The sequence below is a fragment of the Pongo abelii genome, chromosome 7 (genome assembly GCF_028885655.2).
Source record: "Pongo abelii isolate AG06213 chromosome 7, NHGRI_mPonAbe1-v2.0_pri, whole genome shotgun sequence".
NCBI lineage: Eukaryota > Metazoa > Chordata > Mammalia > Primates > Hominidae > Pongo > Pongo abelii.
The window spans coordinates 110,950,080-110,973,309 of record NC_071992.2 but is presented as its reverse complement, the minus strand read 5'-3'; the positions used below and the strand labels follow the sequence as shown (position 1 = coordinate 110,973,309).

Below are 23,230 nucleotides of genomic sequence, written 5' to 3'. Positions count from 1 at the left end.
TTTCTCCATGTTGGTCAGTCTGGTCTCGAACTCCTGACCTCAGGTGATCCGCCTGCCTCAGCCTCCCAAAGTGCCGGGATTACAGGCATGAGCCACTGCGCCCGGCCTATGAGTTATTTTATACTCAGCACTCAGGGCCATATCTGGCACACAGTGAGCACTCAATTTTTTAAAAGGAAGAAAAAGAAAGACGAAGAGAAAGAACACAGGCAGGAGGGACAGTTCAGGGCAGCTTACACCAAGGTGTGGAAAACGAGTGAGTAGGACTCATGTAAAGGAAACACAGAGACTGGCATGACCAGGGCAAAATGTTCATTCTGGAGTGGGAAACGATGTTGATGGCTAAGGTCAGGCCCAATTCTTGAAGCCCTGAGTGCCTGGGTGAGGTGTTTGGAATTTACCCTGTGAGTACCACGGCTGCCCTGAGAGGTCAGGAGCAGAGGAGGAACTTGAGGTAAATTGTATGTGAATATTAGCGAAAAATCTAGCATTGGAGAGCTTCTGCCTAGAGATACGCAATTTTCATTAATAATTCCAGAAAACTGTGAATTGTGTGAGGAAGGAGGGAACTGCCTCTTTCTGTTCAAAGGTTGATTTTTCTAACAATGTCACATTAAGTAAAAAGACCATTGAGACCTCATGTAAAAATTGAGCCCTTTTATGATATAACCAGGGCAATTTCTAGGAGAGGTGAGCCACCACTCTTGTTTAGAGATTCCAAAGCCCCGGAGTCCACCCCACCAGCCTTCTGAGAGACTCCAGCAAAGTGGCTCTCCTTTCCTGATTTTGATTTTGTGTAGTTGCCCAGTCTGGCTCACACTAACATCGACCTGTGTTTGTCAAAGATTCTCCTCTGGTAATTCAAAATAGCACAAGGAGAAGTGTGTGCGTGTTGGAGTGAAGCAAGATTGGCCTAGAGCTAGTTAAGCAAGAAGGTTTCCAAGCTCAAGTACCTGGAGAAATGAGCATGCCTAGAACCAGAGTCCTTCAAATCTCTCTCCCAGTTGGCTTCATTTTCCCAGGCTGGCTGGCTGTGCAAGACACATGCCCTGAGTGTCTGCATCCTTAATTTCCTGCAGAGAGGAAAGAGGACCCTTATTCACCAAGCCAACTAGAAAATTCTAGGGAAACATTCCCATGCCCCGAGAGATGCTTATGGTTGGCCTGGGGAGGATAAAATCCCAACTCCAAAAAGGGAGTGCTAATCTAGGCTGACAAAATAATAAATGTCTGTTTGGGGGCATCAGAGAAATATTGTTTTCATTCCAAGCATTTTGAGACTGTGTATTTGGCCCTGGTGACCTGACAGACTGAATTTTCCTGTATGGCCCTAATTTTATTTAATGCATTTTTTTCTTAATAAAGAAGATTTTAAGTGTATAACTAAAAATGACTTATTATTGTATGCTTTTGTAAATTTCATCTGAATGAATGAATTCACATATCTAAAAGTCATTTGTCACGTCTTGTGTCCATGGTTTAGAAACCTGGTGTATTGCTCCATTTTAGAGCACGCTAGAAAAATCAGCAGGAATCTCTGGACTGTTCTGTCATTTGAGCTCTTTCATTTGTCTGTTGACCCACATGAATGGGATCCTTGTGACCCTGGGTTCTGCTTGTCAACTGTCCAAGTCTGGGCTGTTGTTGACCTACCAACAATCAGTGAGGGATGTGTTTGCTTACCAATTGAGAAATAATGTTTTTCACGTTAGACTCTATTTGAGGGGTAGGGTTGCTGGCTGCCTGATAATCATTCCTGCTTTCTTTGAATGAAATTTTTGAGGTTGTAAAAGAAGGAATTTGAAGTTTGCAAAGCCTAATCATAACATGAGGCCCTTGATCTAAGGGCTCTCCAATGGGCAGTGGCAGGTGGGATCGCTGGAAGGAGGACTCTAAGGACAGGAAACCAGCGAGGAAGTAAATGTAACAGAGAAAATCCACATCTGGGATTAGACAATAGCAATGAGAGTGGAGAGGAAGAGATGAGTCTGAGAAACAGTGAACAAGGAATCCATAGAACTTGGCGACTAAGTGGAGGGACAGAGAAAAGAGGAGGGGGAAGTCAAAATGGCTAGATGGCTTGTAGTCTGTGACAGAGGCAGAGGAAATGCCCTGCTATTCATAGAAATGGGGAAGTTAGGAGGTAGTGCATAAGGCTGTACAGTTTTAGACATAGGACATTGGAGGAGATGGAAAGTCATCTTCAGGTGGTTAGAAACCCAGGGCCATTTTTGGTTAGTGTTCAGGAAGGGAAGTGCAGAGAGGTGGAAATCTCAGCCACAGCTCAAACACTTTCCTGGCCCAAGATTAAAGACCAATCCAATTAAGCATGAGAGCACACGAGCCACACAAGTCGCACAAGTCAGTAACGAAAAGGACTCCCAGGTGATCTTAAGTCACATAATTAACATATTTTCAGGGCCATACTTGTATGTGGCCCTGAAAACGTTGAGACTAATCAGCTGGAATATATCCATTTTTTCTTTTCTCCTTCTTTTAAAAACCTTATTATAGAGAATTTTAAAAATATACAAGAGTAGAAATAATTCTAGAACGAACTCCCATGTTTTCATTACCCAGCCTCAACAACGATCAAATCATAGCCAACCTTGTTCCATCCCAGGCCTTACCCACTTCTCCCTGCATTATTTTGAAGCTAATTCCAGACATAAATATTTCAGTCTGAATTTCCAAAAATAAGGACTCTATCCTTTAAAAATAAGCACAATGTCATTATCATGCCTTAAAAAATTAACTATGGTTTCTTATATCAAATATCAAGTCAGCTTCAAATTTCCACTAAAGTTTTAAGTTTCCATTAAAAGCAGTTGATTTGAATCAGGATTCAAATTAGGACAACAGGTTGGAATTGGTTGGCAGGTTTTAAAGTCTCTTTTACTCTTTGGGTTTCTCCCCTACTCTCTGGAGAGAGCTCCCCACACCCTGGCTTTGCTGACTGCATTCCTTGGGTGGACTTTCGCTTGTGCCTCTGTCCTCTACATGTCCTGTAAGCTGGAAGCCGGGATCAGATTCAGATCCATTTTTATTTTAAGTGTTATGCAAAAAGACACCCAGTGAAGGTGTTAGAATGAGCCATGGCAGTGGATGGGGTTCGCAGGACCCCTGCGGAAGGGGGACGTTTAAGGGGCAAGCGGAAAAGGAGACACCTGGAAATGGGGGAGGAGGAGCAGCGGGGCGAGGCGGGGGCGGGGGCGGTACCGCGTGGGCTGGGAGCCCGGATATTCCCTGGGGAGCGCACCTGCGACTTCACCTCCAGTCCCTCCCCGGCTGGTGCAGCGGCGCGCGGGCGCTCGGGAGAGATGGCGCTGCCTACTCGGCCTCATCTTGCTGAGAATGCGACGGGGCGACAGCTTCCTGTCTTTTCCAGTGGCTTTTGGCATCCCCAGACGAAAAAACGGGGAGACCCCCTTTGGCCTCAGGAAGCGCAGAAACACTGTCCTGGCTGCGCGCGCAAGGGCGAGAACCTAGGGGACCCGCCTGAAGCGCCGTTGGGGCTGAGCACCGAACTCGCACAGCTCCGGGCAGCAGCGATCCGCGATCTGGCATCCTTCCGCCTGGTGGGGGTCCTCCTAACCCTCAGCGCGTCTATTCCTAGCTTCGGTCCCCGCAGCCATGTATGCAATGACACTCTCGCCCACTCGCCTGCCAGCTTGGCCACCTCCCTGCAGAGGGCTCACGCTTCTCCAGAAATTGTAAGAAAAGGAGGGAAAGCAGGCCAACCTCGAGGAACTCCCCAGCCTTGGCGTTCAGGTGCTGAGGAGATCGTCGAGGTTGGCCTGCTTCCCCTCACTCCTCGGGCCTTGCTCTTCCCCCAGGTGCCCACTGCCCTCCCTGCTGTGTACCACTTTCTTGCTGCCTGTGAAGGTATTTGTCCTCACTCTTGTGCTGCTCCTTCAATGATAGAACTTCGGGACTTTCTCATCCAGCAGCACCAGCCTGAAAAAGCAGTGGCTTGCACCACCACACACATACCTGGTCTCAGGTGGGTGGATCAGGGCAACTTGGCCACTAGTGCCCCAGTAATGCCCATCTGCCCAACCTCAATGCAGGAGCAACAAGTATTTCTCTGTCTTGGAGAGATCTAGAAAAAGGCTGAACATACCACGAAGGTGTTGCTTCAGAAGAAAATGCTGGTCAGGGTTTCCAAGCCATCATAGGAACTTGTGAGCTGAGAAACATGGTCAGCTCTGCTCTTTCTCTTCTCTACCTACTCAGGCAGCCACAAATCTCAGTGTCAGTCACTGCTTTGGTTTGACATCTAAGGGCTCTGTTACAAGGGTAACTAAGATGAGTACCAGTAGATGCCCAATGACACTTGTAAACACGAAAGTGTATACCACTATAAAGGATGCTGCAGCCTCAGCCTTGAAAAGTAAGGCTTTTACGGAATGAAACAAAGGATAGTCAGGTTCTTATGGGGACAGGGAGGGTTCTGGCATGGGGAGCAGCCCTGGGCAGGTCTGGGGGTGCTGCGAAGTAGGGCACTGCAACATAACGGCCCTGTGTCTTAGTAGGTGGCCAGGAAGGGGAAGGCAGGAGATACAGAAGGAAACAAAACTAGCATTTTATTGAGACAGGCATTGTGCTGGTCCTGAGGTTTGTGCAAAGATTAATTTCTGAGGGTGAGAAGGTAAAAAATGATGAGGTGGAAACCAGCATCTTCTGTTACTCCAACCTGTGCAGAGTTAAAGAAGACTTGAAAGAAGGGGATGTGAGTGGCAGGAAAATCCCCAGTGACCAGCCCTGAACCTTCTGCCAGCACAGCTCACCTCCTCCCCAAATGTCTCCCAATAGGATCTCAGCCCTAAACAAGCACAGGGCGTGGGGTGGTACAGTTGATGATGTAGCTGCTTCTGAGATGCCCCTGGGTGCTGCTGGAGCTAAGCCCTGGGACTGGAATGACTTTTGCCCGCAGCCCTCAAAATTCCCACATGCCACACCACTACCGTCTCTTGGGTAAAGTAGGAGGGACACATTTCCACTACCATCGAAATTGTTACCTAATGAGGAATTTTGCCAGGAACTACTTACAGCCCAATTGAGCCAGGCTGGGTATTTCCAGGACATGAGCCATTTTCTCTGTGCCCACTAAACAGAGTGAAGGTCCCTGAAGCCCTCAGGGAAGCTGCAAAGGTTACTGGGGTTGGCTCTGGGGAAACAGCTGACCTCTTAGCTCCCACTGCAGGCATAGGAACCTCCAGGACAGCCTGTGGTGGTGGTGAGTCTGCAAAGCTGGCTGGCTAATGAGGGTGCAGTGCTGGTAGTGTCTGCCTTATGCTTTTTTTTTTTTTTCTTTTTGAGATGGAGTCTCGCTCTATCGCCCAGGCTGGAGTGCAGTGGCGAGATCTCGGCTCACTGCAAACTCCACCTCCTAGGTTCACACCATTCTCCTGCCTCAGCCTCCCGAGTAGCTGGGACTACAGGCGCCCGCCACAACACCCGGCTAATTTTTTTTTTTTTTTTTTTGTATTTGTAGTAGAGACGGGTTTTCCCCGTGTTAGCCAGGATGGTCTCGATCTCCTGACCTCGTGATCCGCCCACCTCGGCCTCCCAAAGTGCTGGGATTACAGGCGTGAGCCACCGCACCTGGCCGGTTGCCTTATGCTTTAATATTAGCCATATGGTATGAACACATGCAAAGCTAGCTGGTTTTACTGTTTAAGGAGAGTAGATTTAATTTCTGTGTGATCTGGGTTATCACCATTATTATTTCCTTGGTATAGAAATTGCTTTTTACTGCTTGTGTTTTTCTAAAATTATATTCTCCCTCTGACCAAGGCAAGTAATAAAGGGCAGATGACTCGGGGAGGGGAGGGGAATAGGAAAAAATCATGGGAGATATGCTTCAAAACCAATAGAGAGTTTTTCTGTTTTTAATTTCAGTTGAATTGCAAAGCAAAGACCCATAGAAGTGAACTGTGATACCAGAAATTCTCTGCCCAGCTTGAAGTTGTTGATATATTATAATCCTTATGTGTGACGTTAATGATTTTAGTATATATTTATTATCTGCCATCTAGCCTGTTTATTTCAAATATAGCTTCTGAATTCATGGATTTTTATGTGATTTTTGTTTTGTTTATGTATATCTTTTTAATTTCATAATCCAAAGTGGAAAGAAACTCAACACTCATTTTTAGAAGCTCATTCTCTGAAGTTAGAAGAAGTAAAAATGTGTTTACTTTCTTAAATTTATTTGTTTGATAACCTGAAATCTTAAAGCATCCAAGATGGAAAATATCAAATTTCAAAGCTTAATGTTAGCAAGATTCCAAGAGATAAAATCTAGTGACCTGGTTTTCTCTGAAAGTGACACAATATGTATATAAATAGATTAAAATGGCAAACACACATGTACACTTAGTAAGTGCCAGCCACTATTTTCAGCACTTTACAATTATTAACTAACTTAACCTTCATGATAATTCTAGGAAGTAGGCACTATCACTAGGCCATTTTACGGATGAGAAAATTAAGGCACAGAGAGGTTAAATATAATAACTTGCTAGTGGTCAATCAGTAGGCAGTAGAGGAGCCAGCATATAAACCCAAGCTGCCCAGCTGCAGAACCACATTCTTGTCCCATATGCTATGCCTCTCAAAAAAGGAGGCCCTCTCCTTGGGACACAAAGGTAATAAAAATGCCTGCCCTGAGCTGTGTCTCTGTCTAAGTACACAGTTCATGAGTGAAGGAGCTCTTGGAGTCATGAATAATGGAAGTCCAGATTGGTCAAGTAACTTGTCCCAGCCCCAGCCCATGCATCTGGTATGTGGTTGGACAGGTTTCTAACTCATTATGTAACATCAAGAACATTTTAAACTGCTTTGAGACATTTGTGAATTAAGATCTTTGGAAAAAAATAATATTATACATGTATATATTATATATATATATATATATTTTTTTTTTTTTGACACAGAGTCTCACTCTTGTCACCCAGGCTGGAGTGCAATGGCATGGTCTCAGCTCACTGCAACCTCCGCCTCCCGGATTCCAGCGATTCTCATGATTCAGCCTCCCGAGTAGCTGGGATTACAGGCGCCCACCGCCATGTCCAACTAATTTTTGTATTTTTAGTAGAGATGGGGTTTCACCATGTTAACCAGGCTGGTCTTGAACTCCTGACCTCAGGTAATCCTCCCACCTTGGCCTCCCAAAGTGCTGTGATTACAGGCGTGAGACACCACGCCGAGCCAATATTTTATAATTTTAATTCAATAGAATTTTTAAAGACCAACTATGTGAAAGCAGAGCTTTAAAGCAAACCATCATACGAGTGCATATAAGGTGGTAGCAGTAGTCTTCTGTAGATAATGCAACTCTTACCCTCCATATTTTTAAATCTAACAGTCAATTGGGATTATGCATACAAAAGTTTACAAGTGTGATTAATATTGCTGATACGCTATGTGCTCCGTAACTGTTGTTGTTTGTTTACCTCTGTGTCTCCCATTAGATATAAGCTCCATGAGAACAGCCACCTTGTTTACCTTGTTCATGGATATAGAACAGTGCCTGGTGCTCAATAAATGAACAGTGAGTGAATAAGTGAGTGTTGAGTCATCTAAGTGAGCTTAGATGAACTGACAATAAGCCTGTGCACAATGAAGAGAAAGGAGGACTCTTGAGGAATTCCACCAGCTTGAAGATGGCTGGAGAAAGATAACAGAAAGCAATCAGAGGGATGGAGGGCAAACCAAGAAAGCAGAGTCAAGAGTAGGGAGATTGGAAAGTGGTAGACAACATTAGGAAATACTGCAGAAAAACCTAAAAGGATGAGAATTAGGAAAGACACTATTGAATTTGGTCTTTGGGGCTGAAAAAAAGGCAGCTGCAGAAAAGAAATTGGAGTGGAACCCCATTTGCACAGAAATTATGGAGTAATTAGGACACCAGGCAGGAAGTTTGGCAATGAATGGAAGGAGAGATGACAGCCTTGGGCATTCACTCACAGAACGCAAAGACATTCATTCTTAATTCAGTAGAGAAGTGTCGTGTTGTTACTGTCTCAAGTGGAAGCACCCTCTCACTCCTTCATTGTCCTAAGAGAACAAAAGGGGCCTTGAATTTCATGACTGCCCCAGTGATGCTTCTGAGAGCTTGAGCTTTGGAATCAGACTGCCCACATTCAAACCCCAGTTCTTCCTATTGCTGGCTGTGTGATTTGGGGAAAATTGCTTGATTCCCTAAGTTTTCTCATCTGTGAAATGGGGATTCACTCAGTTAGTGAATATTATTCAACTCCTACCATGTGCAGACACTGTTCTAGTGGGGGATTCAGCATACCAGCAGTAAATGGATCTCTGTACAATGCCTAAAACATGAAGCCAACTATTCATAGTATTTTTAAGTGATATCCTGGTGCTGCTTCCAGGAAGATGGAGTAGATATACTTTTCCCTATTGCTCCCACTAAGTACAACTAAAACCCTGGACATTATATATAAACATGCGTAAGATGCTGCTGAAAGGTGGTAAGAAAGCAGACTGGCCAGGGACTTTGAGATCCAAGGAACAACCTGGTGATGAGTTTCCTGTACCCCAGACTTGGACTAAAGGAGCTGGCAACCCAGAAATGCCAACAGGAGCAAATAAAAAATCCCCAACAAAAGCCTGTTTCTCTAGCCAAAGGACTAGGACAGGGGCAGCCTAACAAAACAGAAAACTCTTAGTAACCACTTACTCCAGCTAAATAGCACACAGAAACCTATGGTCCTCTCCCACCCACACCAGCCAAGGGTGTGGGAGTCCAGGCTATCACAAGGGGTCTCTCCTCCACTGGTGTGGTATCAGCAAAAGCCACAGGGAGCTGGTTCTTTCATCCCCATTTGACAAAAGGCTCCCGCCCCTATGGTGTCAGGGAGACCACACTGGGAGCCTGAACTTCCACCCACTCACAGCTGTAACAAGGCAGTCCCTCCACCTCCCTGCTGGGGTGGTGTCAGAGGAGGCCAAGCGGAGAGTCAGGACTTTCACCATAGCCCAGTGACAATGAGGCCACCTTCCTATGGTGTCAGTGGAGGCCATAAGGAACAGTAACAAGGCCTAGTGGGAATCCAGAACCGCCACCCTGCCCAGCAGTAACCAGGAGCCCCTCCCCTCCGTGTGGACAGAGGCCAAGTGCTGAAGCTGGACTTTGCTCCCCCTAGCCCTGCTAGGTGGCTATTAGAACAGCCAGCTAAAACTGGTTTCACCAAGACAGATTTAGGAAGACAGTGCCCCGGGCAGGAAAATGAAGGCACGGAGAGGTTAAATATAATAACTTGCTAGTGGTCAATCAGTAGGCAGTAGAGGAGTCAGCATATAAACCCAAGCTGCCCAGTTGCAGAACCACATTCTTGTCCCATATGCTATGCCTCTCAAAAAAGGAGGCCCTCTCCTTGGGACACAAAGGTAATAAAAATGCCTGCCCTGAGCTGTGTCTCTGTCTAAGTACACAGTTCATGAGTGAAGGAGCTCCTGGAGTCATGAATAATGGAAGTCCAGATTGGTCAAGTAACTTGTCCCAGCCCCAGCCTATGCATCTGGTATGTGGTTGGACAGGTTTCTAACTCATTATGTAACATCAAGAACATTTTAAACTGCTTTGAGACATTTGTGAATTAAGATCTCAATAAATAGTCCTCCCTGGCACCAGCTCCATCCACATTAAATGAGACTTGAAAATTTCTTTGAATGGATATTAGTTTAGAAGGAGCTAAGTTATTAGTTGGCCTCACATTCCTCAGTTGGGCCCTGGGCTCAGCATGCCACTTCTCCTGGTTATTATAGTTCACATCTCAGGTAACCCATCGGGAAACTGGATGGGACAACAAACTAAAAATGTTTTAGTTTGGACCTGTCCAAAACCGAGAATAAAAACAAAATGGATAGTCAAGATGATTCAGAGCTAGGGAATGTGTCATTTTTGCTCAGAAGCGTGCTAACTTGCAGTGTGGTTTATCAAAGCCTTGAATTTATCGTCTTCCTTGTTTCTGCTGCCTTTTCACTGTTAGAAGAGGGAGAAGGAGGAAAACAAAAAAGGAAACCAAAAAGAGAAAATGCCTTATTTTTCTCATTCTCATTAAACACAGTGAAAGAGAGAACTGAAGGGATTGACTGAAATTTGATTTTCCTAGACTCTACCCCAATTTAGACAATGATTTAAAAAACCTAAATTTATGAAAATGATCAAGTGAAGAGTGACTACCCACTTCAGAGTTTTTATTTTTAATAAAAGGGTTTTAGGAGAACATTTCTTTTAAAAGTGATTTCCTTTATTTAAAATACCCTTCATGCTGGGCACAGTGGCTCACACCCATAATCCCAGCACTTTGAGAGGCCAAGGCAGGGAGATTACCTGAGCCCAGCCCAGGCAACATAGTGAGACCCTGTCTCTCAAAAAAAAAAAAAAAAGAAAGAAAGAAAGAAAAAAAGCCAGGCATGATGGCACATGCCTATAGACCCAGCTACTTGGGAGGCTGATGTGGGAGGATCATTTGAGCTCAGGAGTTCAAGGTTATAGTGAGCCATGATCACTCCACTGCACTACAGCCTGGGTAACAGAGTGAGACCTCATTTCTCAAAATAAAATAAATACCCTTCAGGCTCAGATACATATAGAAATTGAGTACAGATATATGCTCAGAATGGCTTTTCGAATCTGATGGTATTGGCTTAAGTGGACAATCATCTGTGGATGCATACTTCACACCTTGCTTCAAATTCATTCCATGTGGATCTAAATGCAAGAAATGAAAACATGAAAGTACTAAAAGAAATCGTGGGAGAAAAGGTTTTATAAACTTGAAGGGGACAAATATAAAGAACTAAATCAAAGGATAAACAAATGGCTTTTAAATATATAAAAGGTGCTCAAATTCACCCATAATAAAGGCAAATGAAACTATACTTAGAAGTGACAGAAGTATATAAATCCCATGTTCCATCCCACCCTAAAAATACTTATCAATACTAGCAAAGGTTATGCTGGCTTTTCAGAGAATATTCCATGGGATGGTGGCTTAAGCAACTTTATTTGGTTATTAAAGGAAAGGTAGACCTCATAAGGCTGGGAGGCCTTAAGTACATTTGGATTATAACTGCAAAATAAGAGAAAAGAACATACTCCCACTAAATAAAACATCTTCTACAGAAAAATTAAGAATATTTTTCTAATCTCTTCTTTTCTACATTGTATTACTAAATTAAAATGTAGACTAAAAAACAATATGTAGAATGTACTTATATGTATGCCAAGGGGGAAAAAAAATAGAGGAGGACATAGACCAAAACGTTAATAGTGGTTGTCAGTAGAAATATGTGGAAATTTTTCCCCACCAGCAAGCCATCAGTTCTGCAGCGGACACCACCCAGGGGACCTCCCATTAAATTCTGGCACTATCTACCTAGAGACGGCGTCAGATCCAAGTTGAAGGCTTGGGCCCCAAGACTGCCCCCTACTTCCCATACCAATTGCATGCCCAAGGTTGTTTTACCTGTGCTTCTGACCAAACATCTATAAATTGGGGTGTCCATGACTCCTTCCTTGGGTTCAATTAATTTGCTAGTACCTAGGTTCACAGAACTCAGGGAAACACTTATGTTTACTGGCTCATTATAAAGGATACAGATGAAGAGCTGCATGGTGACATATGGGGGAAAGTGCATGAAGCTTTCATGCCCTCCCTGGAAGCTCCACCCTCCAGGAACCTCCACATGTTCAGCTATCTGGACGTTCCAAACCCTGTTCTCTTGGCCTTTTATGGAGACTTCATTGGATAGGCATAATTGACAACTGTGCAGAAATATGAATGAACAAAAAGGGTATGATCTAAGCTCGTAGACTGAGGAAACCCAGCAAGGCCCGTCCGTTTAGATTCTTCTTGGCTTCTCTGAGGAGTGTTCCTTTCCCCAGCGTATGAGGCAGCACCCCTTCTGAAATGGGAGTCTTATCACCCACAATCAGAAAGGTGAGGGAAGATTAGAGTCTTGCCTTGAGAATAAAAAAGGAGCAGGTGAAGGGAGGGCAGAAGGTCAGAGAGATTGTTTTCTGAGGCCTGCTTCTGAGGCCTAAAGCACTCCAACATTATAACAAAAGACTGTAACAAGGGCTATGGGAGTTATGAGCCAGAAATCATGCACACGCACACACACACACAGACACACACACACACACACACACGAATGAATGATAATATCACAGTGGCTATCTCTTACCTGGTGAAATTATGGGTGACTTTTAAAATATTTTCCCTTTACACTTTTGTGTTTATTTTTTTCCCCATGATTTTTGCAATGAACACATGGGAGTTAGTTGTGTAAGAAGAAAATAAACATACTCATTTTTCAAATGACCTTTTAAGAAAGAGTGTATTACAAATTCCCTCAAAGCAAGATTCAAACAGATCTATTTCTAACATCTTAAATGGAACAGCTTACAAGAAAGGGGTGCAGGCAGCATCTTTATGTTGATTAACTTGAAAAATTTCTTAATCAATTTAGAAAACTGACATCATATAAAACTGCAACAAAAGGCCAGGTGCGGGGACTCACGCCTGTAATCCCAGCACTTTGGGAGGCGGAGGCGGGCAGATCACGAGGTCAGGAGATCGAGACCATCCTGGCTAACACGGTGAAACGCTGTCTGTAGTAAAAAATACAAAAAAAAAAAAAAAAAATTAGCCGGGCGTGGTGGCGGGCACGTGTAGTCCCAGCTACTCGGGAGGCTGAGGCAGGAGAATGGTGTGAACCCTGGAGGCGGAGTTTGCAGTGAGCGGAGATCATGCCACTGCACTCCAGCCTGGGTGACAGAGCAGGACTCCATCTCAAAAAAAAAAAAAAAAGACTGCAGCAAGAAGCAAATATAGGACATAGCGAAATAGCTTCTCAAATCAATGTTGTATTCCTAAAGAATCCTTGTGGTGCCCATAAAAGAGATCCTGTGGTTTTAAAAAAAAAGCTCTTGAACTTGCTCTCTGAGAAATTCATTATGTAGGCCTGTGTTTAAACACACAGCATATTATTATATAACTAAGCAGCTGGGAAGATTAATCGTGATTAAAAATAAAAGGGAAAACACAGAGTACACCAAGGCAGGACTGTTTTTTTGTTTTGTTTTGTTTTGAGACAGAGTCTCGCTGTGTCACCCAGGCTGGAGGGCAGTGGAGCGATCTCGGCTAATTGCAACCTCTGCCTCCTGGGTTCAAGCGATTCTCCTGCCTCAGCCTCCTAAGTAGCTGGGACTACAGGCACCTGCCACCATGCCCGGTTAATTTTTGTATTTTTAGTAGACAGGGTTTCATCGTGTTGGCCAGGCTAGTCTTGAACTCCTGACCTTGTGATCCACCCACCTCGGGCTCCCAAAGTGTTGGGATTACAGGCGTGAGCCACTACAGGAAAACAGTATTTGTGGAGGGGAATAAAATGTCAACCCACAGACTTATCAAATAACAATAAAAACATTCTATCTCATATCTGATTCAAAAGGCACTGCTTATCTAAAGATATGATTACATTAGAAACATTGTAGATAATCTCCATTAGGATATACACAAAATACATGTGTTATGGACCACCTGTAGAGAAGTACTTGTTTTCAAATCTCATGTCACTCTTAAAATCCAAACACCTTAATGTGGCCTATGACTTCCTTATCCTTCCAGCCTCACTTCCTCACTCTGCTTTCCAGCTGTACTTAACCTGGTTTCTTGAACGTCCCATGTGTTGCCCAGACACCACAGCTTTGACACAGACTCTTCCAGTTCCATCTTTCTCATATCCAGTTTGTCCTTCACATATCAGACAGAACCCCCATTTACATTTCCCAAGAGCCCCCAGCCCACATTATACTACAGCATGTTCATTCGAACCACAAAGATTTTTGGAGCAGCAACAGGATCTACTTTAGGTTCTGGGTATACAAAGACAAATAAAACATTGTCTTACACTCAAGTAATATGGCTAAGTGAGGGAGAAATGTCTAACTAGTTAAAAGACAACAGGCATTTTGGGAGAAAGCACGGCTGTGCTTTGTGAAGTCAGCCTCAAATTGCAGATCCCTTGTTATTTATCTACCATTCACCGATTCTCCTGAACCAATTGGTCACAAGCACAAGTATTTAGAGTAAGCAAGTAACATGAATGTCTGAGTCACGCTGAGTTTGAGATAATAGCTCATGCCTGGACCTGTGGCCAATTGGAGAGGACACATCCTGTCTAAAACATTCAATTTCTCATTCTTTTTCAAATGCCATGCTTGCAAAACAAAATATGCCTGCAGGCCTAATTTGGTTCAGGCTTCCAGTCTGTGTCTTTTGTATAATAATATTAACGTGTGTTTTTTACTAGATGTAGGTCACTGTTCTAAGCACTTTACATGGAGAAATTCATTTATTCCTCACAACCACCACTGAGGTTGATACGATTTTGCCTATTTTACAAATGGAGCAACAGAGGCTTGGGGTAACTTGCTGAGGTTACACAACTCTTAGGGTGGCAGAGCTGGGACTGAACCCACACAGGCTCCTCTGGAGTTCACACACACTTTTTTTTTTTTTTTTTTTTTGAGTCAGGGTCTTTGTCGCCCAGGCTGCAGTGCAGTCGCGCGATCTTGCTTGGCTCACTGCAACCTCCGCCTCCTGGGCTCAAACAATCCTCCCACCTCAGGCACCGGAGTAGCTGGGACTACAAACATTCGCCACTATGCCCAGCTAATTTTTATATTTTTTGTAGAGATGGCGTCTTGCCATGTCACCCAGGCTGGTCTTGAACTCCTGGGCTCAAGGGATCCACCTGCCTCGGCCTCCTAAAGTGCTGGGATTACAGGCATGAACCACCACGCCCAGCCCACACTCTTAAAAGTACTTCACATCACTGTACGATACTCTACTGTCCTGTAGCTAATAACTCTTTGTATTTTTCAGCTTATACTACAGAATGAGTTACATATTTAATAATTTATTGTGCCAAATATTCCTTTTTGCTGTTGAACAAACTCTTAACTAGTATATACTGATATGATAGAAAATGTATGTCTACTTATCTATTTATTGTTCTATAAATTTAATCACCTTCACATTCTACAAGCATCTTTCTCATTTGGAGAGTCCTAACTTTTAAGAAATAACTTTGTAGTTATCCAAAAAATATACATTCATTATAGAAAAAAGTAGGTAAAATGAAGTGTCAAAATTATTTTAATGCATTCCCTCAACTCTTCTCCCCTCCTTCTGACCCATTTCCAACACCCTTCCCAATTCTGGACCTGTGTTCCTTGCGGGAACAAACAGTAGGATGTTTTATTTTCAGTAAAGAACCACATAATGTTTACAACTGTAAGGATCTTTCTGGACAGGCAATCGATTAAGCCAATATCTTCAGAAAAGTCCAATTTATATGAGCTAAAACAAATCCAAGGGCACCTAGGGATTTGCTGAAATGGAAAAAATATAAACTCGCAAGTCTCTGATCTTAATTCAGTGTTTCAGTAGATCAGGGGATGTGGTCACTTTATTCACAAACTTTCCTAAGAACTCTGAACATTCTGTTCTTTTTACATAAGTAAGTTAAAGGCAAAAAAAATCAAGAGTCTTGACATAGACCATCCATTCCGTTTCCTGGCCTTTGTACACACTGCTTCTTCAGCCAGGACCTCCCCACAAAAACGTCAACACCCCCTCCCCAAGCCCTGGGTCCTACCCAATCTTCCTGACACTATTCACATGCCATCTTCTCTGGGAAACCTTCTTTGACTGCCAAGCCGGTGAAGTATCCCCCCACACTCCCCCACCATATACACCCAGTGACCAGCACCTAACACCTATTTCAATTGCCTATTTCTCTCTCACCTAATTTGTAGTTGGAACTTATGTAGTAATTACTTTTTTTAACCTAATTTGTATCTGAAATTTAAGCAGTAATACTTATTTCTAAAAAATGTTGTGCCTTTGAGCTTTTAAACTTGGCAGTTTACTTGACAATCTCAAGAATGGTAAAAAAATAATAATGGGCTTTGGGCTTTGGCATTGAACTAATGTGGATTTGGCATCCGGCTCTAGTACTAATGCCTCTGTGACCTTGAACTTAACATCTCTGAGACTGTTTTATCGTTTGGAAAATAAAGGCCTACTTCACTATGAGAGTTAAAGCATAAAAGTGCAAAGTACACCACCTGTTCGAGTTTGTGTTCAGTAAGTGTCAGCTACAGTTACATTTCTCAAGAATTCCATTTCATCAAAAGGAGAGCTTCAACCACAAGGAGAGAAAGAATATTGCCAATTGAGAACTACCCAAAACTTATTTCATGATATGCAACTTTACCTACATTGAGAATAATCTGTAATTTATACTTAATATGTTATCTGCTATCCACTTATTCAACAACAAAGCACATCTAAAATGGTTTGAAAATGTATCTGACTCCTTTAAAATATTCTAATAAAAACCCAGAGATTTGAAAAAAATCAAAAAGAATGCCAGCATCATCTAAGGGAGTATCTTTTACATCAGGAAATTAGTAGTACAGTAAATTTCACCGATAAAGACTCCACTTGAATCTCCAGATTGGTAACTTTAGTTCATCCAAATCTGTAAGCATCAAATTTTAAATGGTTTAGAAAGTATTTTGAAATTTACTTAATAAATTGGTTTCTGAACCAGCAAAGAATCCACTAATCCAGTCGCATAATTAAACCCTCCTTTTAAGACCCTTAGAAAGGAACCAAGACGCTTAGATGATTGCTGCCAAATTTAACCTGGGAAGACCTGCAGACAATGCTCCCTAACAAAGACTCTGATGAACTTTTCAACCCTGGATCACTCAGAATCCCAAGAGGAAACATGTCCCATTTCCTTGTATTTTCTTTTCTTTTCTTTTCTTTTTTTTTTGAGATGGAATCTCGCTCTATCGCCCAGGCTTGAGTGCAGTGGCGCTATCTCAGCTCACTGCAACCTCTACCTCCCCTGGGTTCAAGTGATTCTCCTGCCTCAGCCTCCCGAGTAGCTGGGACTACAGGCTCCCGCCACAACACCTGGCTGATTTTTGTATTTTAAGTAGAGATGGGGTTTCACCATGTTGGCCAGACTGGTCTTGAACTCGTGACCCCAGGTGATCCACCCGCCTCAGCCTCCCAAAGTGTAGGCGTGAGCCACCACGCCCGGCCCCATTTCCTTGTATTTTCATTTGAAGATAAGCTGAATGGCTCTCAAAAGCCACAGAATTAAAGAAGGGGATATACTTTCAGCATCAGTACCAACTAAGAATCTACTAGCATATACAACCACATTGCACATTCATTCAACTATACATTAATTAATCTCTACTTGCTCTCAATCAGAAGCCATTCGAGGTGTGTGGTGGGGGTGATGTCAAGATGAATGAAACAATGTATTCTTGTGCTCCAAAAGCTCTCAGTTTGAATTTGCAAAAATGTAACATTTTAAGCCACTCACAATTTCAGTAGGCACTAATTCATAGCCCATACCAAAGACTTAAATGAGATAGACCTGAATGGGGCAGGAGACAAGACTACTGAAAATACAGGAAAAAGGAAACTGGCATAATCCTGGTCCTGAGAGTGAGATTCATTTAGAGTCAGACTGACCAATTACCAGCAATGTAAAAAATTTTGGTTTTTCCAATTGGTATGCATTTTCTAAAAGTTTTATATTATTATTAATTATTATTCATTTGTCTTTGAGACAGGGTCTTGCTCTGTCACCCAGGGTGGAGTACACTCATGCCTCACTGCAGCCTCACCCTCCTGGGCTCAAGTAATCCTCCCACCTCAGCCTTTCTAGTAGCTGGGCGTGCACCACCACACCTGGCTAGTTTATGTATTTTTGGTCGAGATGGGGTTTTGGATGTTGCCCAGCCTGGTCTCAAACAATTTAAAAGTTTAATGAACAAAAATGTGCCTCATTTCATAGGTTTTTAGGAAAACCAAATGAGAACACTGATGCAAGTATACAGCACAGTGCTCATCACTGGGAAGCACAATGTATAGCGCAGAATGTACAGTATGAAGTGTAGCAACTCTTTAATGGATGTTCAATACAATACCGTTCATATCACTTATACAAACTTTGTCAGTACAATTTTGTTCACGATCATGATAATGGTGAATGACAGAGTGAGCCAGTGGGATTAACAAAAAAGTAAAAGCTTCCAGACCAGCCAGAGCTAAAGTCAAATTAAGGCTCTGCTCTTGCCAGCCACTCCGACCTTAAAGAAGTTACGTTATTATCATGGATAAATTTTTACACAAGATGGTAAAAATTAAACATTAGGGATATAAAGCCCACAACATGTGACTGATACTCCTCAAATATTAATTTCACTATTTGTGACCCCTAAATAAATGCATCTTCCAGGTGTTCTGAACACCTAGGTTATAGCTGCTCAGCATGTAAGCCCCTATGATAACTTGAGCCCTTTCCCCTTTCCTTCCCCAGTGGTGAAGGGAGGATGACATTCCCTCTCCCTGCCCACTGGCTCAAGTGTGGCTTATGGCCTATGCACAGCTACACCGATATTCCCTGTTGGAGCTCCAGCTTCCAGGGACAGCACAGCAGACACTGTCTGGGCTGGGGGTGCCAATGGCAGTGCCTCTGCCAGAATCTCAGCAGTCTTGGCACCCTAGTCCCACGGCAACTTCTCATCAGTTTTGTAAGCTACTTGACATCCCATCCAATAAATTCATTTTCTCCTTAACAGTCATTTTCTGTTGTTCCTAAGTAAGAATCCTAACTTTTATAAAACTAATAGAACTAACATCAGTGCCATGAAGTTATTTTAATATGTTTTTCTCCATGACTGAATATACAAATATAATGGAAGTAATGTATTCTTCTGCTGTAAAGATGGGTGGAATATATCAAAATCCACTCGCTGAATTTTCTTTAGAAAGTCCTCTAGAGAAACCTGGAAAAAAGAGAATAGTGATCACCAGATCATAAAATGATCAAGACTTTAAAAAAAAAAAAACAAAAAACTAAAGAATAATTACAAGTATTTAGGCTATTTTAGTTTCCCTGAGATGGTTTTCTATATAATAAGAATTTAAGTGAGAATTTTAAAAGAGAGAAAGAAAAAGACATCGAAGAAGTTTCTATTAGACCAGTAAAAGGGTATCACAGAGCTAGTACTAGAAAAACCAAGCCTCTTCTACTCATAATATAAAAAGCTTTGGTCAAGACAAAAGGATTAGCAAAATCATGTTAGCCTGGCCTTATTACTAGATTTGGTGGAATGCAAAAAGGCCGTTTCAATCAGGGAAAATGAAACATCCCCACCCCGACCCCCCAAATGTAGTGTACCATGAGGGGGAGCTCAAGTTGTCTTTTAAGAAATTATTTTGTGAAGAAGTTGAACAGGTCTCCACGTTGTTGCTAGAGCACATGATTTTCAACCAGGCAAAATTATCACCCCATCCTTTCCCCACCACAAAAAACTTGACAAAGTTTTTACAAGGATAGCAGCAGGATAGAAAACACCAACGATGTGCAGTATCTTTCTTTTTTGGTTTTCAATTGTCTTGATTATACATTTTTATTTTATTTTAATAACATTTTTGCTAAACAGGCAGGTCACTTAGTTCTGTGCTCCATCTTTCTAAGTGGCACCAGAGCTCCTCAGTCCATATAAGCAGCACCCCCTAGAGTTCTGCGGCACAGAACCTGGGGGATCAATGCAGGGATTATGACTATAGATTCTTTAGAATATGCAGATGAGAACAAAAACAAAAAATATTTTCTTCCAGACTTTTTTTTCTATACTTTTATAAATATATGAATGAAATACAAACAAATTCATATCTACTTTTTTTTGGGTTTTTTTTGAGACAGAGTCTCGCTGTGTTACCCAGGCTGGAGTGCAGTGGCATGATCTTGGCTCACTGCAACCTCCACCTCCTGGGTTCAAACAATTCTTCTGCCTCAGCCTCCAGAGTAGCTGGGACTACAGGTGCACGCCACCATGCCCAGCTAATTTTTTGTATTTTTAGTAGAGACAGGGTTTCACCACATTGGCCAGGCTAGTCTTGAACTCCTGACCTCGTGATCCATCCTCCTCGGCCTCCCAAAGTGCTAGGATTACAGGCGTGAGCCACCGCGCCCGGCCATTATCTACTTTTTAAAACCCTAAACTTACATATACAGACAACAGGAGACATATGCATCAATGTCCCAGCTGCCTTGTTTTATATTAGCAAGAAACAGAAATAATCCAGAGACCAGGCGTGGTGGCTCACGCCTGTAATCCCAACACTTTGGGAGACCGAGGCAGATGGATTGCTTGAGCTCAAGAGTTCAAGACTAGCCTGGGCAACACAGCAAAACCCCATCTCTCAAAAAACACAAAAACAATTAGCTGACTGTGGTGGTGTACACCTGTAGTCCCAGCTACTTGGGAGGCTGAGGTGGGAGGATGTCTTGAGCCTGGAAGGTCAAGGCTGCAGTGAGCCTGCACTCTAGCCTGGGTGACAGAGACCCCACCTCAAAAAAAAAAAACAATCCAGAAATTCTTTGATCGAAAAAAAGAGGAATCGTTTGTACAATGAAATATTAATATTATACTACAGTGAAGTGAATGTACTATAGGTAGATGCAGTAATATGTACAAATCTCAGAAACATTAAGAGTGTGTACATGTCCTAGAAGACATCAATAGAAAATGATCCGTTTTTATAAAGCTCCAAAACAAAACTAAGCAATATGTTGTTCAGGAATATATAAAATGATGAAAGCCTTCTTGGAATAAAAGCAAGGAAATAATACACACAAAATTGAGGAGAGCTACCTAAAAATGAAGGCAGTGGCAGGGGAATGAGATGGGAAAAACCTGAGTCCAATTTAATGGTGACAGACTAGTTCCTGGCTCGAGTGGTAAGTTCATGGGTGTTTATTATGCTATACATTGCAATATATATACCTAGACAGATATATTCATTTAATATATAGCAAATATTAACAAGTTTAAAAGAGAATAAAAAACTTTGAAAATATTTCAGTGTACTTTCTTTTACATGTTCTCTTAGTTTTGGAAATATTTTAGTGTACTTCCTTTCAGATGCTCCCTTTCTTTGCAAAGAAAGCTCATGCTATTTCATGTTCTGTAACTTGCTTTTTTATCCCTTAATATACTGTGATCAACTTGCTATCTGTAAGAATTATGTTAATTTTAATAGATTTATGACATTTAAAGGAATAATTAACAAAATTAAGGTATAGACACATAATAGAATATTATATAGCCATTAAGTGTTATATTTATACTTTTTTAGTGATCCAATAAAATGCTCAATAAACAGTACACTAACATATGAAGTGTAATTTCAACTATACATAAAAATTCATTTCCAAAAACCCCAGAATGACTAGTAGTTATCTTTTGGTGTTAGAATTATAGGTGATTTTGTTTTTTTAATGGAATGCTTCATGAATTTGTGTGTCATCCTTGGCGCAGGGGCCATGCTAATCTTCTCTGTATCGTTCCAAATTTAGTATATGTGCTGCCGGATCAAGCACGGGTGATTGCTACTTTCTCCTAATACTGTTTATATTGTCCAAATCTTTACTATGAAAATGTATTGCTTTTAGGATTAGGAGAAAATTCCATTAAAATACAGAGGAAATGTGACCTCAAAATTAGAGCTCAAGTGGATATTTTTACATCAGGCTTTGGTTCAAAGGAAAGTCTGGCTAATGGTAAATAAACTGAGTAACAAATTGATTGTGAAACTCTCAAAGACATTACAAATTTCTGAATATGAATTCTTGAAACCTCATTTTTGAAGAATATACTATACCTAGATTAGTCATGTTTAAAGAGTTTTTAAACTGTAAATCCCTTCTTTGAACAAAATAATTAACAGATGCCCAATATATAAAACAAGTAAGAGGCCCTGTCCAAGCTGGAATGAGGGTGTATGACAGAAGCAGCACCTCAGGAATTGCCATGTTAACACTCTAGTCTCTCTTGGCACAGGACAGAAACTGAGAGCTGGGGCTGGGCACGGTGGCTCACGCCTGTAATCCTGCACTGTGGGAGGCCAAGGTGGGTGGATCACCTGAAGTCAGGCATTCGAGACCAGCCTGGCCAACAAGGCGAAACCCCTCCTCTACTAAAAATATAAAAATTAGCGGGGCGTGGTGGCACATGCCTGTAATCCCAGCTACTCGGGAGGCTGAGGCAGGAGAATCGCTTGAACCCCGGAGGCAGAGGCTGCAGTGAGCCGAGATCATGCCATTGCACTCCAGCCTGAGCAACAGAGCAAGACTCCGTCTCAAAAAAAAAAAAAAAAAAAAAGCAGAAGCTGAGAGCTGGGCCCCACCCCCTGAGTTTCTGATTCAGCAGGTCTGTGGGGGAGCCCAAGATCTGCATTTCTAACAAGTTCCCCAGTGAGGTAGGTATTGCTGGTCCAGGGACATTTTGGGAACCACTGGTCTATGATAGTGGTTTTTAGGCCTAGCCACACCTCACAATTAAAACTAAAGGGGGCTGGTCACGGTGTTTTATGCCTGTAATCCCAATACTTTGAGAGGCCAAGGCTGGAGAATTGCTTGGGTTCAGAAATTCAAGACCAGCCTGGACAACATACTGAGATTCCATCTCTTCCAAAAATAATTTTTAAAATTAGCTGGGTGTGGTGGTACATGCCTGTGCTCCTAACTATTTGGGAGGCTGAGGTGGGAAGATCACTTGAGCCTGGGAGGTTGAGACTGCAGTGAGCCATGACTCCACCACTGCACTCCAACCTGGGAACCTAGGCAACAGAGTGAGATTGTGCCTCAAAAAAAAAAAAAAAAAAAAAAAGCCGGGCACGGTGGCTCACACCTGTAATCCCAGCACTTTGGGAGGCCAAGGCAGGCAGATCACTTGAGACCAGGAGTTCAAGACCAGCCTGGCCAACATGGCAAAACCTGTCTCTACTAAAAATACAAAAAAAATTAGCCAGGCGTGGTGATGCACGTCTGTAATCCCAGCTACTCAGGAGACTGAGGCCTGAGAATCACTTGAACCTGGGAGGCAGAGGCTGCAGTGAGCCAAGATCACACCACTGCACTCTAGGCTGGGCAATGGAGTGAGAATCTGCCTCCAAAAAAAAAAAAAAGAAAGAAAAGTAAAAGGGGAAGCTTTTAAAAAGTATCAATGCCTGGGTCCACCAATATAATCGGTCTGGAGCGGGGCAGCCAAGCATTGTTTAGGTCTTTTTAAAGCTCTCCAAGTGAT

At 42.5% G+C, this 23,230-nt stretch overlaps 1 protein-coding gene and 1 non-coding gene across 9 annotated transcripts in view; both read right to left on the bottom strand.

Moving 5' to 3' along the window:
• Positions 1-514: 514 nt before the first annotated feature.
• Positions 515-23,230, bottom strand: part of NDUFAF6 (NADH:ubiquinone oxidoreductase complex assembly factor 6) — a 51,258-nt gene continuing 28,542 nt past the window's right edge. For 6 of the 8 annotated variants that reach the window (XM_024250812.3, XM_024250816.3, XM_024250823.3 and 3 more), the window contains one exon: positions 18,022-18,922. In XM_024250812.3, coding sequence (XP_024106580.1) covers positions 18,794-18,922 — 129 coding nt within the window. In that variant the 3' untranslated portion in view covers positions 18,022-18,793. Of the gene's footprint in view, positions 1,074-18,021; positions 18,923-19,009; positions 19,678-23,230 lie in introns of those variants that run through there. The other 2 variants (XM_054518691.2, XM_063726733.1) reach the window with 2 other exon arrangements.
• Positions 21,418-21,525, bottom strand: LOC112134730 (U6 spliceosomal RNA). The gene has a single exon (XR_002916093.3). It is a non-coding gene; the product is annotated as a U6 spliceosomal RNA (small nuclear RNA).